Consider the following 17,550-nt stretch of genomic DNA (forward strand, 5'->3'; position numbering starts at 1 on the left):
AAAAAGAAATAAAAAGACAACAGAATAAGAATTAAAACAATAATAGAAAAGAAAAAAAAACAAAACAAAAACAAAAACAAAAAACCTATACCTCACATGCAGCTTCATTCAGTGTTTTAACATAATTGCATTACAATTGGGTAGTATTGTGCTGTCCATTTCTGAGTTTTTATATCCAGTCCCGTTGTACAGTCTGTATCCCTTCATCTCCAATTATCCCTTCTCTTTTTTTTTTTTTTTTTAATTAACGGAAAAAAAGAAATTAACCCAACATTTAGAGATCATACCATTCTACACATGCAATCATTAATTCTTAACATCATCACATAGATGCATGATCATCATTTCTTAGTACATTTGCATTGGTTTAGAAGAACTAGCAACATAACCGAAAAAGATATAGAATGTTAATATAGAGAAAAAAATAAAAGTAATAATAGTAAAATCAAAACAAAACAAAACAAAACAAAAACCTATAGCTCAGATGCAGCTTCATTCAGTGTTTTAACATGATTACTTTACAATTAGGTATTATTGTGCTGTCCATTTTTGAGTTTTTGTATCTAGTCCTGTTGCACAGTCTGTATCCCTTCAGCTTCAATTACCCATTGTCTTACCCTGTTTCTAACTCCTGCTGAACTCTGTTACCAATGACATATTTCAAGTTTATTCTCGAATGTCCGTTCACATCAGTGGGACCATACAGTATTTGTCCTTTAGTTTTTGGCTGGATTCACTCAGCATAATATTCTCTAGGTCCATCCATGTTATTACATGGTTCATAAGTTTATCTTGTCTTAAAGCTGCATAATATTCCATCGTATGTATATACCACAGTTTGTTTAGCCACTCTTCTGTTGATGGAGATTTTGGCTGTTTCCATCTCTTTGCAATTGTAAATAATGCTGCTATAAACATTGGTGTGCAAATGTCCGTTTGTGTCTTTGCCCTTAAGTCCTTTGAGTAGATACCTAGCAATGGTATTGCTGGGTCGTATGGCAATTCTATATTCAGCTTTTTGAGGAACCGCCAAACTGCCTTCCACAGTGGTTGCACCCTTTGACATTCCCACCAACAGTGGATAAGTGTGCCTCTTTCTCCGCATCCTCTCCAGCACTTGTCATTTTCTGTTTTGTTGATAATGGCCATTCTGGTGGGTGTGAGATGATATCTCATTGTGGTTTTGATTTGCATTTCTCTAATGGCCAGGGACATTGAGCATCTCTTCATGTGCCTCTTGGCCATCCGTATTTCCTCTTCTGAGAGGTGTCTGTTCAAGTCTTTTTCCCATTTTGTAATTGGGTTGGCTGTCTTTTTGTTGTTGAGATGAACAATCTCTTTATAAATTCTGGATACTACACCTTTATCTGATATATCATTTCCAAATATTGTCTCCCATTGTGAAGGCTGTCTTTCTACTTTCTTGATGAAGTTCTTTGATGCACAAAAGTGTTTAATTTTGAGGAGTTCCCATTTATTTATTTCCTTCTTCAGTGCTCTTGCTTTAGGTTTAAGGTCCATAAAACCGCCTCCAGTTGTAAGATCCATAAGATATCTCCCAACATTTTCCTCTAACTGTTTTATGGTCTTAGACCTAATGTTTAGATCTTTGATCCATTTTGAGTTAACTTTTGTATAGGGTGTGAGAGATGGGTCTTCTTTCATTCTTTTGCATATGGATATCCAGTTCTCTAGGCACCATTTATTGAAGAGACTGCTCTGTCCCAGGTGAGTTGGCTTGACTGCCTTATCAAAGATCAAATGTCCATAGATGAGAGGGTCTATATCTGAGCACTCTATTCGATTCCATTGGTCGATATATCTATCTTTATGCCAATACCATGCTGTTTTGACCACTGTGGCTTCATAATATGCCTTAAAGTCAGGCAGCGCGAGACCTCCAGCTTTGTTTTTTTTTCTCAAGATGTTTTTACCAATTCGGGGCACCCTGCCCTTCCAGATAAATTTGCTTATTGGTTTTTCTATTTCTGAAAAATAAGTTGTTGGGATTTTGATTGGTATTGTATTGAATCTGTAGATCAATTTAGGTAGGATTGACATCTTAACTATATTTAGTCTTCCAATCCATGAACACGGTATGCCCTTCCATCTATTTAGGTCTTCTGTGATTTCTTTTAGCAGTTTTTTGTAGTTTTCTTTATATAGGTTTTTTGTCTCTTTAGTTAAATTTATTCCTAGGTATTTTATTCTTTTAGTTGCAATTGTAAATGGGATTCGTTTCTTGATTTCCCCCTCCGCTTGTTCATTACTAGTGTATAGAAATGCTACAGATTTTTGAATGTTTATCTTGTAACCTGCTACTTTACTGTACTCATTTATTAGCTCTAGTAGTTTTGTTGTGGATTTTTCCGGGTTTTCGACGTATAGTATCATATCGTCTGCAAACAGTGATAGTTTTACTTCTTCCTTTCCAATTTTGATTCCTTGTATTTCTTTTTCTTGTCTGATTGCTCTGGCTAGAACCTCCAACACAATGTTGAATAATAGTGGTGATAGTGGACATCCTTGTCTTGTTCCTGATCTTAGGGGGAAAGTTTTCAATTTTTCCCCATTGAGGATGATATTAGCTGTGGGTTTTTCATACATTCCCTCTATCATTTTAAGGAAGTTCCCTTGTATTCCTATCTTTTGAAGTGTTTTCAACAGGAAAGGGTGTTGAATCTTGTCAAATGCCTTCTCTGCATCAATTGAGATGATCATGTGATTTTTCTGCTTTGATTTGTTGATATGGTGTATTACATTAATTGATTTTCTTATGTTGAACCATCCTTGCATACCTGGGATGAATCCTACTTGGTCATGATGTATAATTCTTTTAATGTGTTGGTGGATATGATTTGCTAGAATTTTATTGAGGATTTTTGCATCTGTATTCATTAGAGAGATTGGTCTGTAGTTTTCTCTTTTGTAATATCTTTGCCTGGTTTTGGTATGAGGGTGATGTTGGCTTCATAGAATGAATTAGGTAGTTTTCCCTCCACTTCGATTTTTTTGAAGAGTTTGAAGAAAATTGGTACTAATTCTTTCTGGAACGTTTGGTAGAATTCACATGTGAAGCCATCTGGTCCTGGACTTTTCTTTTTAGGAAGCTTTTGAATGACTAATTCAATTTCTTTACTTGTGATTGGTTTGTTGAGGTCATCTATGTCTTCTTGAGTCAAAGTTGGTTGTTCATGTCTTTCCAGGAACCCGTCCATTTCCTCTAAATTGTTGTATTTATTAGCGTAAAGTTGTTCATAGTATCCTGTTATTACCTCCTTTATTTCTGTGAGGTCAGTAGTTATGTCTCCTCTTCCATTTCTGATCTTATTTATTTGCATCCTCTCTCTTCTTCTTTTTGTCAATCTTGCTAAGGGCCCATCAATCTTATTGATTTTCTGATAGAACCAACTTCTGGCCTTATTGATTTTCTCTATTGTTTTCATGTTTTCAATTTCATTTATTTGTGCTCTAATCTTTGTTATTTCTTTCCTTTTGCTTGCTTTGGGGTTAGCTTGCTGTTCTTTCTCCAGTTCTTCCAAATGGATAGTTAATTCCTGAGTTTTTGCCTTTTCTTCTTTTCTGATATAGGCATTTAGAGCAATAAATTTCCCTCTTAGCACTGCCTTTGCTGCGTCCCATAAGTTTTGATATGTTGTGTTTTCATTTTCATTCGCCTCGAGGTATTTGCTAATTTCTCTTGCAATTTCTTCTTTGACCCAGTCGTTGTTTAGGAGTGTGTTGTTGAGCCTCCACGTATTTGTGAATTTTCTGGCACTCTGCCTATTATTGATTTCCAACATCATTCCTTTATGGTCCGAGAAAGTGTTGTGTAAGATTTCAATCTTTTTAAATTTGTTGAGACTTGCTTTGTGACCCAGCATATGGTCTATCTTTGAGAATGATCCATGAGCACTTGAGAAAAAGGTGTATCCTGCTGTTGTGGGATGTAATGTCCTATAAATGTCTATTAAGTCTAGTTCATTTATAGTAATATTCAGATTCTCTATTTCTTTGTTGATCCTCTGTCTAGATGTTCTGTCCCTTGATGAGAGTGGTGAGTTGAAGTCTCCAACTATTATGGTATATGAGTCTATTTCCCTTTTCAGTGTTTGCAGTCTATTCCTCATGTATTTTGGGGCATTCTGATTCGGTGCGTAAATATTTATGATTGTTATGTCTTCTTGTTTAATTGTTCCTTTTATTAGTATATAGTGTCCTTCTTTGTCTCTTTTAACTGTTTTACATTTGAAGTCTAATTTGTTGGATATTAGTATAGCCACTCCTGCTCTTTTCTGGTTGTTATTTGCATGAAATATCTTTTCCCAACCTTTCACTTTCAACCTATGTTTATCTTTGGGTCTAAGATGTGTTTCCTGTAGACAGCATATAGAAGGATCCTGTTTTTTAATCCATTCTGCCAATCTATGTCTTTTGATTGGGGAATTCAGTCCATTGACATTTAGTGTTATTACTGTTTGGATAATATTTTCCTCTAACATTTTGCCTTTTGTATTATATATATCATATCTGATTTTCCTTCTTTCTACACTCTTTTCCATATCTCTCTCTTCTGTCTTTTTGTATCTGACTCTAGTGCTCCCTTTAGTATTTCTTGCAGAGCTGGTCTCTTGGTCACAAATTCTTTCAGTGACTTTTTGTCTGAGAATGTTTTAATTTCTCCCTCATTTTTGAAGGATAATTTTGCTGGATATAGGAGTCTTGGTTGGCAGTTTTTCTCTTTTAGTATTTTAAATATATCATCCCACTGTCTTCTAGCTTCCATGGTTTCTGCTGAGAAATCTACACAAAGTCTTATTGGGTTTCCCTTGTATGTATTGTTTTTCTCTTGCTGCTTTCAAGATCTTCTCTTTCTCTTTGACCTCTGACATTCTAACTAGTAAGTGTCTTGGAGAACGCCTATTTGGGTCTAATCTCTTTGGGGTGCGCTGCACTTCTTGGATCTGTAATTTTAGGTCTTTCATAAGAGTTGGGAAATTTTCAGTGATAATTTCTTCCATTAGTTTTTCTCCTCCTTTTCCCTTCTCTTCTCCTTCTGGGACACCCACAACACGTATATTTGTGCGGTTCATATTGTCCTTGAGTTCCCTGATACCCTGTTCAAATTTTTCCATTCTTTTCCCTATAGTTTCTGTTTCTTTTTGGAATTCAGATGTTCCATCCTCCAAATCACTAATTCTATCTTCTGTCTCTTTAAATCTATCATTGTAGCTATCCATTATTTTTTCTATGTTTGCTACTTTATCCTTCACTTCCATAAGTTCTGCGATTTGTTTTTTCAGTTTTTCTATTTCTTCTTTATGTTCAGCCCATGTCCTCTTCATGTCCTCCCTCAATTTATCGATTTCATTTTTGAAGAGGTTTTCCATTTCTGTTCGTATATTCAGCATTAGTTGTCTCAGCTCTTGTGTCTCATTTGAGCTATTGGTTTGTTCCTTTGACTGAGCCATATTCTCAATCTTTTGAGCGTGGACAGTTATCTTCTGCTGCTGGCGTCTGGGCATTTATTCAGATTTCTCTTGGTGTTGGACCCAGCAAGGTTGTAATATTTTTCTGTGAAATCTCTGGGTTCTGGTTTTCTTATCCTGCCCAGTAGGTGGCGCTCGTGGCACACGTTTGTCTGCGGGTCCCACCAGTAAAAGGTGCTGTGGGACCTTAAACTTTGGAAAACTCTCGCCGTCCTGGGGGTTCGCTAGCCGAAGCGGCTTGAGCCGGCCCGCGGTCCGAACGCAGGGAGGGTTGCTGGTCGCCGCAGCTAGGGAAAGAGCCTGTCCGAATTTCCTAGTCGGCCCTGGGCAACAAGCGTGGCGGGAGGGCGCCAGCGGCAGCGGCCCGCCCGAGAGAGTGCACGTTCCCCGGGAGTCACGGGTTTGGAAGGGGCCTCCCCCACCCGTCACCGTTCTCCGCGGCCTGGGGGTTTCCGATCCAATTCTCTCAGTTGGTCCGGGGGCTGCGCGTGGTGTGGGCGCCAGCCGTCTTTGTTTCAGGGGACTGCCTCTCCAATTCTCCCATCCGGCCCGGGAAGGGGGAAGGGAGTAACTCCGGCCGCTTGCCACCCCGCCCGGTAAGGCCCGCGCGCCTCGGCGATCTCACCCGAGCTGCTTCTCTCAGCCAGCCAGCCGTTCCAGGATGGGGTACGCTGTCTTTTTTATCTCTGTTGTGGCTTTGGGCGCTTTCTGTATCGTTTCTACTCCCCTAGTAGGTGTCCTGGAGAAGAAACTAAGATCCGCGCGTCTTACTAAGCCGCCATCTTCCAGGAAGTCCTCTTCTTTTTTTGAGATAGGCATTTAGGGCAATAAATTTCCCTCTTAGCACTGCCTTGGCTGCATCCCATAAATTTTGATATGCTGTGTTTTCCTTTTCATTTGCCTTGAGATATTTACTGATTTCTCTTGTAATTTCTTCCTTGACCCACTGGTTGTTTAAGAGTGTGTTATTGAGCCTCCACTTATTTGTGAATTTTCTGGCACTCTGCGTATTACTGATTTCCAACTTCATTCCTTTATGATCTGAGAAAGTATTTTGTATGATTTCAATCTGTTTAAATTTATTGAGACTTTCTTTGCGACCCAGCAGATGGTCTATCCTTGGGAATAATCCATGAGCACTTGAGAAAAAGGTGTATCCTGCTGTTGTGGGATGTAACGTTCTATAAATGTCTGTTAAGTCTAGTTCATTTATTGTATTATTCATATTCTCTGTTTCTTTATTGATCCTCTGTCTAGATGTTCTGTCCATTGATGAGAGTGTGGAATTGAAGTCTCCAACTATTATGGTAGATGTGTCTATTTCTCTTTTCAGTGTTTTCAGTGTTTGCCTCATGTATTTTGGAGCACTCTGGCTCGGTGCATATATATTTATGATTGTTATGTCTTCTTGTTGAATTGTTCCTTTTATTAATACACAGTGTCCTTCTTTGTCTCTTTTAACTGTTTTACATTTGAAGTCTAATTTGTTGTATATTAGTATAGCTACTACTGCTTTTTTCTGATTGTTATTTGCATGAAATATCTTTTCCCAACCTTTCACTTTCAATCTGTATTTATCCTTGGGTCTAAGATGTGTTTCCTGTAGACAGCATATAGATGAGTCCTGTTTTTTTTTTATCCATTCTGCCAGTCTATGTCTTTTGATTGGGGATTTTAATCCATTAATGTTTAATGTTATTACTGTATGGGTAGTATTTTCTTCTACCATTTTGCCTTTTGGATTTTATATGTCATATCTAATTTTTCTTTTTTTTAACCTTTACTGATAGTCTTCATTTCCACATTCTTTTCCACACCTCTCTCTCTCCTGTCTTCTCCTATCTGTTTCTAGTGCTCCATTTAGTATTTCTTGTAGAGCTGGTCTCTTGGTCACAAATTCTCTCAGTGCTTTTTTGTCTGAAAATGTTTTAATTTCTCTCTCATTTTTGAAGGACAGTTTTGCTGAATGTAGAATTCTTGGTTGGCAGTTTTTCTCTTTTAGTAATTTAAATATATCATCCCACTGTCTTCTCGCCTCCGTGGTTTCTGCTGAGAAATCTACACATAGTCTTATTGGGCTTCCCTTGTATGTGATGGATTGCTTTTCTCTTGCTGCTTTCAAGAGTCTCTCTTTCTCTTTGACCTCTGACATTCTGATTAGTAAGTGTCTTGGAGTATGTCTATTTGAATCTGTTCTGTTTGGGGTACGCTGCACTTCTTGGATCTGTAATTTTAGGTCTTTCATAAGAGTTGAGAAATTTTCAGTGATAATTTCCTCCATTAGTTTTTTTCCTCCTTTTCCCTTCTCTTCTACTTCTGAGATACCCACAACACGTGTATTTGTGCGCTTCATGTTGTCATTCAATTCCCTGAGTCCCTACTCATATTTTTCTATTCTTTTCCCTATGTTTTCTTTTGCTTGTCGGATTTCAGATGTTCTGTCCTCCAGTTCACTGATCCTATCTTCTGCCTCTTGAAATCGGGCATTGTGGGTTTCCATTGTTTTTTTCATCTCTTCTACTGTGCCTTTCATTCTCATAAGTTCTGTGATTTGTTTTTTCAGACTTCTTTTTGACTTCAGATTTCTTCTTTTTGTTCATTCCTTGCCTTCTTTATATCCTCCCTCAATTCATTGATTTGATTTTTGATGAGGTTTTCCATGTCTGTTTGAACATTCTGAATTAATTGTTTCAACTCCTGTTTCTCATTTGAATTGTTAGTTTGTTCCTTTGACTGGGCCATATCTTCAATTTTCCTAGTGTGATTCATTATTTTTTGCTGGCATCTAGGCATTTAATTACCTTAATTAGTTTATTCTGGAGATTGTTTTCAATTCTTTTATCTAGGATTTTCTTGCTGGATGACTTTGTTGTCTGTCTGTTCTTTGACATTCAGTTCAGCTTATTCTGGACCACTAGCTTAGGTTTTGTTTAACAGATCAGAATTTTTCAGTTCTTGCTTTCTTGTTTCTTGCCCTGCCTGTATGGTGCCTTTCCCCCCCCACCTTTAGGAGGGTCTGCTTAGGTATTATAGACCCCAGCAAGGTTTTCCCAGACCGAACTGGCCTCCTGTCAGGAGGAAAGAGTCACCTGGGTCAGTTTTCCCAGAGGGTGAGACCCAGAAGGTTGAAAGACTTTCCTGTCAAGTGTGTTTTTCCTATCCTGCCCAGTATGTGGTGCTTGTCTGCCTGCAGGTCCCACCAACATAAGGTGATGCAGTACCTTTAACTTTGGCAGACTCTCCCTGCTGGGGGTGTGGTGAAGACAGAGGAGAGATTGTAGGCTGGCTTTAATCGCTTCAAATTTCCAAACCCTGGGGTCTGAATTCCTTGAGGGAGGGGATCCATCTGAGCTGGGCCCCACCCCTCTCCTGGGGAAGGCACAGGCTCCAAATTTAACGTTAATTTATACATTTGTGTCATTGTGAAAACTTCCAGTCTTCTTTGAATCTTGATTATTTTCCATGAATCCTTAAAGTGGAATAAATTATCAAAACTTTGAGTTAAACTTTTCTTCATATACTGTGTGATGAATTGAGATTTTTAAGTGTTTTTGTTTTTAAGTGTTTTTAAATGGTTAGGAAACATATTTTAGAGTAGAACCCTTTCAATTTCATCCTGTTTTGTAATTTAACATTGATTACACACCTTTCTAAAATCTTTGCTTCATAAAAATACTCTGAATGGTTTGGGAGGAAGAGAGAGTATCCCATAGATGTCTTTTGTACTTTGCACTCTCCTAACCATGTCATTTCTTTTCTTTTAATTTTGAATGTTCTTTCCTTTCTCTCTACCTCTGAAATTCCTACCAATTCTTCTTTTCTGTGTAGAGTCTTGGACAGTTTAAAGCATATAGTGTTCTATACTTATTTGGAACCTCTGATATATTTGTTGGTTCATTTTTAATTGCACTTTATCTTTCATGTAACTTTTTCTGTATAGCCTATTTTTCAACTAGTCTGTAAATTCCTTATACACTAAAACCAAGTAATTGCATTTAGTTGTATTCTCTACAGTGCTTTTATCATAATACCTTACATGCAGAGAACTCTGAAAGAATGTGTTGACAGATTAAATGACTTTTTCATTTAGGAAAATTAGCAGGATCCCGTGATTTAAGATTATATATAAATCTGACTACAAAAATACAAAAATAATTAGAAACAACTTTAGTCAAATGTTTTCTAATTTGTATGTATAAATGGCAGTATAAAGATATGGATCAGCAGACATAACACTTTGAGGTTTTCTGTGGCAGGTGTACTTTGCTAAACAAAATTAGTGTTTCTGAAAAGTTGCACGTTTCAGAAATTTTTTATTGGAAACAGTATCTTATTTTTAAGTCTTTATAAAGTGAAAATATTTGGGTTTGTGTTTTGTATATTATATTTTGTAACTGCTTGACATAGAGGCCTGAAGACAATTGCAATGTGTTGTGATAAAGCATATAGTCTCTTTTGTAATGGTTTGAGACCATTTAGTAATAAGACACAAAAACTTTTGTATTATCTCCAAAGTTGAAAATACTGTTTATTAATCAAATGTAAGGTTGGTTCTTATAAATATTAATGAATAAGTCTCATGTTTAGTTTTTCTGTTGTAACAGTTTAAACAAATTTATTTTTTCTTTGAAACAGGTTGAATCAAGGGATTCTTTGAACAGCATAGCCCTGAAATTTGATACAACACCCAATGAACTTGTTCAGTTAAATAAGTTATTTTCCCGAGCAGTTGTTACTGGACAGGTAGTATCTTTTTTTTTTAATATATTGATATTCTGAAACATTAAGTAACTAGATGAAAGTATCCATTGCAATATAGTTAATAGCATAGGAAATTTGAGAAGAAAAATTTATGCATGCTTTGAGCAAATCATATTGGCTATATAAGAGAAAAACGAGTATCATTTCTATCTGTATTTCTTTCTTAATACATACTGAAAATAGTTGTGAATTATCTTTTTTAAATATTGTTTTAATTGGCTTCTTAAAATAGTCAACATAATACATGATAAAAAATTCAAACATCTTTAAAGGTAAGGTATCCTTCCATATCAGACTTCCAATTTTATTATCCAGAAGGAACCAGTTACCAGTTTGTGTGTTCTCCCAGCAATATATATTTTTTTAAACTTTGATACTTGGAAAATGTTCTATCAAATCATAGCTCTATCTCAGTCTTTTTCATGTGTGATAGTGTTGCATTTTATTCATATATTACAGCTTATTTAACTAGTCAGACAATAAGCTTTATTCTGTTTCTACTTTTCTGCGATTGTAAATATTACTGCAGCAAATACTCTTGTTTATATCTATTTCTCTATCTGTAGTTATTCCTAGATTACAGTTGCTAAGTCAAAGGATATTTACAGTTTTAATTTTGGTAGCTATTGCCAAATTGCCCTTTAGGAGGAACAATAGTAGTATATGAGAGTTACTGCTTTTCTACCCTATCCCCCACAAGTATGTATTATCAAACTTATCTAAATTGATTTTAAATATATTTTTTTCTTCTTTTAGAGATAAGGTAATATTCTTTTACTCTCAAAGCTTTAAATTTTTATATTTGTTGCAAAAGATCAGTTTGCTTATAGACTACTGCTCATCATTAACATTTCATTTTATTGAATCTTTGTGTGAATGTTTTCTTTTAGGTCTTATATGTTCCTGATCCTGAATATGTCTCCAGTGTTGAGAGCTCCCCATCTTTAAGCCCCATTAGTCCTCTGTCACCAATGTCATCAGAAGCTGAATTTGATAAGACCACTGTAAGTGTCCCTGTCTTTGCAAAGATGGCTGTAAAGAAATCTCACTGTATATATATTTCAAACTTCAAGTTTTTGTCATTCTACTCTGACTGTGGTTAGAAAAAAATTTTACCTTTTTATTGTGTTAATTTGTAAATCCCAGTTTTGAGAGTGACATATTCTTATTGAATAGATTCCTCAAATTGACTTTGTGGTGGTGGTGGCAGTCCAAACATACTCTTGAGTTCTCTATTATAAATACCATATAATACTTTAATTTGGGAAGGTGTTTCACCTAACAGACATCAGATTATCCTGATAGGAAGTAGTGCATGTCCAGTCTGATTTTTGTTTCAGTTTCTGTGACTGTTTATAAAAATACAATATGTAGAACTCATAAGTTCATTTTTTATGTCCTGCCTTTGAAAAAATAATTTATCATCTTAATTATTCTTTCAGGTATTTACCTAGCATTTTTAAGAAATGAGTGTTTCATGTAAGTTACATTTTACAAATGAATTTTAAAGGGACCAAGCTTATTTAATCAATTTGATTAAAAACTTTGACAGGATTATATATTTATGTGCCTTTTTAAAGAATTAATACTAATCATAATTTCCCATTTTCTTAATGACCCAAGGATTTTGTTTACATATATAAAGCTATTCCTCATTAAATGGCTACATCTTGGGTGATTCTTCAATGCTTTCTTTGTTACTTTTAAGAGATACAGCCTTTCCTATGTTTTAGTTTGCACTGTAGTGAAGTTTAATATACAAAATGCCAAATTGATAACAAAACACAAATTAATAATATTTGCCTACAGTTGTTAGTTTCTAAGCTCTCTTATTAGACTAGTTCTTCTTTATTATCTGGAATAAAGTACAAGGCATTGTTGACAAGTATTTTTCTCTCTGCTGTGGACTTTGTATGTATATACACATGTGCACTGTTTGTATGTGAGAGAGAGAGAAGGGGACCGGTCCTTTTCAAATGTGTATTGGTTATCTTGTTTGTATAAATATGACATCATTACCCTTTAGAATGCACTCACATTAAAGGAATACATTTAGGTTCATTGATAAGAATGGAAATCAGGTTCTAATGATAGGTATTTCTGGACCAAATGACCTAAGAATGCCTTTTTAAACAAAGCCATGCCATTTTCCCATGGGATTTCTAAAGAGATACATCAGAAGAACCAATGGCAGAGGGAAGCAATGTACTGTTGGTTAATTGGGCTTGTGCTTCAGTCTCTAAAGCAGAATTGTAAAAAACTGAACTAAAGCATCTTGCATACCTTGAAACCCGTTGGCTCCTTTGTTCAGCTTAACTTTGTCCCACATCTACCTACTCACTGGCTTTCATAGAAGGTATAAAATCAAAGAGAATAGAGTATGGAAGCTCATGAGAGTAACAAGGCAGGCTTCTTCCTACATGAAAATACTTCCCTACTTTTGCCATGTGAGTGAGAGAACACTAAAGCCCTGTGATTGACATTTTAACCAAAGTGACTCTACTTACTATTAAAGATGGCCCAAAACATGTCCTTTAATAGTATCAGCCATATTAATAAGTTCCTTCTCCTTGGGATGGGTCAAGGAAAGTAATAAGAGGTGGAAGAGTTCTTGAACTTACGTTTACCCAGGAGATGATAATCAAAAAAGTTGTGGGCAACAGAAATAATTCTTTCAAAATGTGATTTTGTAAACTTTAGTTGTATTATTTCCCCTAGAACTATATTTATTATAAGGGTTCAAGGTAATATTCCTATATAACTTTGTGCATTTCTCTAGTGCTTATATCTCTTTATTGTAATAATTGGGTTTATGTGTCCCATACTACATGTAAGTCCCTTAAAAGCAGGGATTTTATGTTCTATTAGATACAATTCATATTTGTATTATATTAATTAGAATGTTTATTAGCATTGAGTTAGTATGCATTCTTGAAATTTTCAGTTAATATATCTAGTAACCACTAATAGTTTCCCCGAAATGTCGAAGGTAATTGCAAGTAATAGCATAAGTGTGAGAAATAAAAAAAGATACTTTAGTTAGACATATCAGGGTAGTTTGAAGAGGTTAAGTATTGCATATGATTCAAGAATTGTTCTCATATACAAAATCCTCAGCTTATGTCTAACATATTTCCTCTCTTTATTTATGTACATATTGTTATTAAGTATATAAAATATTATATATTTAAACTTAAGTTTAGAAACACTCCACCTAAAATTATAATTTATAATATATGGTGTGTGTGTGTATGTGTGTGTGTGTGTGTATATAATACAATATAAGCACTAGAGAAATACACTAAATTATATAGGAATATTACCTTGAACCCTTATAATGAATATAGTTCTAGGGGAAATAATGCAACTAAAGTTTATAAAATCACATTTTGAAAGAATTTTATATATATATAGTATGTTTTATTTAATAAATATATATTTATGCTTCTATAAGTATTATATATTTATATAAACATCATTTATTATATATAAGTATAATATATGCTAAATGAATAATGTATAAATTATGTATTATAAAATATATAACATCTGTATATTATACTTATAAATAATTAAACAATGGTACTTTTTTTATTAATTAAAAAAATTAACAACAAACAAAAACTTTAACATATCATTCCATTCTACATATATAATCAGTAATTCTTAATATCATCACATAGTTGCATATTCATCATCTCTTAGAACATTTGCATCGATTTAGAAAAAGAAATAAAAAGACAACAGAAAAAGAAATAAAACGATAACAGAAAAAAAAAGATTATACTATATCATACCCCTTACCCCTCGCTTTCATTTATCACGAGCATTTCAACGTAAATTTATTTTAACATTTGTTCCCCCTATTATTTATTTTTATTCCATATGTTCTACTTGTCTGTTGATATGGTAGATAAAAGGAGCATCAGACACAAGGTTTTCACAATCACAGAGTCACATTGTGAAAGCTATATCATTGTTCAGTCATCATCAAGAAACATGGCTACTGGAACACAGCTCTACATTTTCAGGCAGTTCCCTCCTGAAAGCAGTGGTACTTTTAAACTTGAAATAAATGTCAGCTATTTATTAGAGGATTATAATTTTTTAAATTTGTACTTGTTATAAAGTTATACCATAATCATACCTTCATTTTATTATGTTTTCGGAACAAAATTTTATGGTATATAGCTCTGAAAAAAATTAGAGCTTTATAGTATACTTTGTATTTATCCAGAACTTAGATAAGCAAATCTTTATATTAAAGAAAATCTATATTTATAATATCACAAGTAAGAAATGGTAAATCATTGAGTGAGTTTTTACTTATAGAGTTTGGATGAGAGCATTGTTTCCAAATTAGAATTCAAGAATCGATCTTTCTTTGCTTTTAACCTGGCTACTAAAAAGCTTGGACCCAAATTCTAGTTCCCAAGTTTAGTACTTTATGTTGTTACTTACAGTTGTATTTTATTTTGACCCTAATATTTCTGTTTTTTTTTTTATTTTAATATTTTGCTCTGTTTTACTTGTAAGCAACTTCAAATTCTTGGTCGTAAGAAGTGAAATTTTAATACATTCTGAGAGAGATGATTAAATATAATTTATAGGGAAAACATGGTAGCCATCCTGTCTATTCTGTTGAATCTAATGTATATAATATACATGTTTTAAAAGTGAATCTTTTCTTTGAAATTATATATTGTGCATATATGGCAAGAAATAAATATAAATGCTGCTATTTCTGTCTCTGTGGTTTTTTCTCCTCAAACTTCCTTTGCCTTATCTATGTGTTAACAGAGAACATTTCTGCAAATTTTCAATCACAAAGGGGCAAAGCCTCAATACAGTCAAGGCAAAACAGGAAATGGAGAGTTTGTTGTTGTTAATTATTTTGTGGTAATGATTTATAATCATGTTATGCAAATCATGTTGTATAATTATAATCTTGTTATAAAAAAGAACATTATAAGTCAGCCTTTTGGGGACATTTGTACTAGCAATACTTTTATTTTCCACAAACATTTGGGGCAGTAATAGAGGTTAGAGCAATGTTTATACTTCTGTAGTAGCTAAAAAAAAATTAAAGCAGCTTCAGAGAGCTCTCAAATGAGCTTCAAAACCACTATGTTAAAAATCAGTCTATAAATACTAGTCAAAATCAACTACAAAGAGATACTGAATACTTTAGGTAATGTATATTTATGTAAGTTATAATGAGGACTGATAATAATTCCTTTGAACAACTTTGATCTTTCATGCAAGATATTGTACTCTTTTGTGCTATACATTGAGCATTTGCTAAACTGATCTCATGTATTCTTTGCAATAGGATTAAATTGACAAATCAGGGGATTATTATAGATTATGACATAGAATTTGAGACCTTTTGAGATCCTCAGAAAATATTTTACGAGGTATATCTTAATTTAAGGAAAACATGACATTGTACCTTGCTATATTTTTTATGAATAATGCGGTAAAATAATAGATAATATTAAGTGAATTTAGTGGTAATTGAATAGTCATAAACAGAATGTTGATCGCTTTTTGCTGACTTGTGATGGCCTCCTAATGGTTCTTAATTGACTGTTCTTTGCTCACTCATTTGTCAGTTATTTGGATGAAAATATGAAAGGAAAAGTATATAATGTTGATTTAGAGATTTGTGTCTCAGCTGTATCATTGTCTTTTGGCTGGTCACTGAACTTGACTAAGCATAAGTTTCCTTAAAAATCAAGATAATAGTATATATCTTATAGGACTGATTTGAAAATTAAATGAGATGGTCCAAATAAAACATTTAAGTATAGCAAGTATTCATAAATGTCACTTGAGACTGGTATAACTTACTTAATATGTGCTAAATGAATTTATATCTGATAGAAAATTCCTGGATCTAGTAGTTACCAAAGACAACAGGACTAGTCTGAATTTCTTAAAATAATATAAAATGATTGACTAAAACTTTGTTAGTAGATGCTAATAATTCAGCAGTGTCATGAAGCTCTTAAAATCTTAATTCCATATCAGTTTTTTATAATTGAATCATAGTATATTAAATGATTGTTTTAAAGTATTCTGCAATGATCTATCCTTCGTTCAAAAAGCGCCTGGTTGGTAGCTGCCACTGTGCTAGAGATTCAGTCCTACTTTTTTAGGAGAAACATGAAATTTATAAATGAGATCTAAAAATATGCCCTAATATAGTTTGAAAGAGTTAGATCTATTTATTGGAAAAGAAAAGTCAGGTTAAGATGTGATAGGTCTTTTAAAATATCTGAGAGTCTATGAGATTGACGAATCAAAGGAAAGTCTTGTTCTGTATTATTTCAAAAGGCCAAATCAGAACTGAGTAGAAGTTACAAAGCAGCACATTTTAACTCAAAGCTCAGAAGAGCTTTGCTACTATGAAAACTGTTCTTCAAGGCAGTGTACATTCAATCATATGGTTAAAATGTCCCTGGGGAAGTAATTAAAACAAAAATAAGGGCATTTGTCTAGCCTTCCTACACCATGGAAAATTGGACTTTGGAAAGGGATGAGAGGGATAATATTTAGGAGGTCTGTGAGCTTGGTTATAAAAAAAAAATCTCTGTTTTTTCACCTTTTTCTAAGTGAAATACAGCATTGATTTCAATTAGGAATATAAGCAGGAAAATAAAGTAGTGTACCTACTCTATTTTCAGTTAACTACTCTGTTTTCAGATATACCTGTGACTTTGTCCTCTGTAGAACTCAGATATTTTCAAATCACTTATTTGTGGTAAATACCACAGTGTTGTTTATGGCCATCAAAATATATTATGCTTATAAATAAGCATAAAACTATATTTCTAATTTGTTTTTAAAAATTATTTGGATATTTGTGTTTCAACATAATTGAATTCTTTAAATTCCTTTTTTCTTTAAATTCCATATTTTATTTTATTCATTGAAAAGCATTTTGAGAAGAGTTCAGTATAAGAATGCATAGCACATAAAAAGTTAGAAAACAGATCTAGCTAATTAATACTTTATAGTATTGGTATCAAATGAACTCTTTGTAGCTTGAAATATAAAATGGCTCTTCCTGTGAATGTGTTCTACTATATACCAGGGTGTCTCAGACAAGATATCTTCCCTTTCTCTGATTTATATTATATGGTCTTATCAGGGCCATTAGTTCAAATCAGGTGTAACAGAGTTTGTGTGTGTGTGATGTGTGTAGGTGCAAGAGATACCTAGCTTTCAAAGTTCTCTAGATGCTCATATATAATCCCTATTAAAAATCATTGAAAGTGTAAGCAAGTTTAAACTG

The 17,550-nt window shown here is 34.0% G+C and overlaps 1 protein-coding gene across 9 annotated transcripts in view; it reads left to right on the forward strand.

Moving 5' to 3' along the window:
• OXR1 (oxidation resistance 1) overlaps positions 1–17,550 on the forward strand; it is a 440,301-nt gene that overhangs the window by 346,522 nt on the left and 76,229 nt on the right. For all 9 annotated transcript variants that reach the window (XM_077167465.1, XM_077167468.1, XM_077167471.1 and 6 more), the window contains 2 exons: positions 10,125–10,232; positions 11,141–11,254. In XM_077167465.1, the coding sequence (XP_077023580.1) occupies positions 10,125–10,232; positions 11,141–11,254 (222 nt within the window). The remainder of the gene's footprint in view (positions 1–10,124; positions 10,233–11,140; positions 11,255–17,550) is intronic.

The sequence above is a fragment of the Tamandua tetradactyla genome, chromosome 6 (genome assembly GCF_023851605.1).
Source record: "Tamandua tetradactyla isolate mTamTet1 chromosome 6, mTamTet1.pri, whole genome shotgun sequence".
Lineage (NCBI taxonomy): Eukaryota > Metazoa > Chordata > Mammalia > Pilosa > Myrmecophagidae > Tamandua > Tamandua tetradactyla.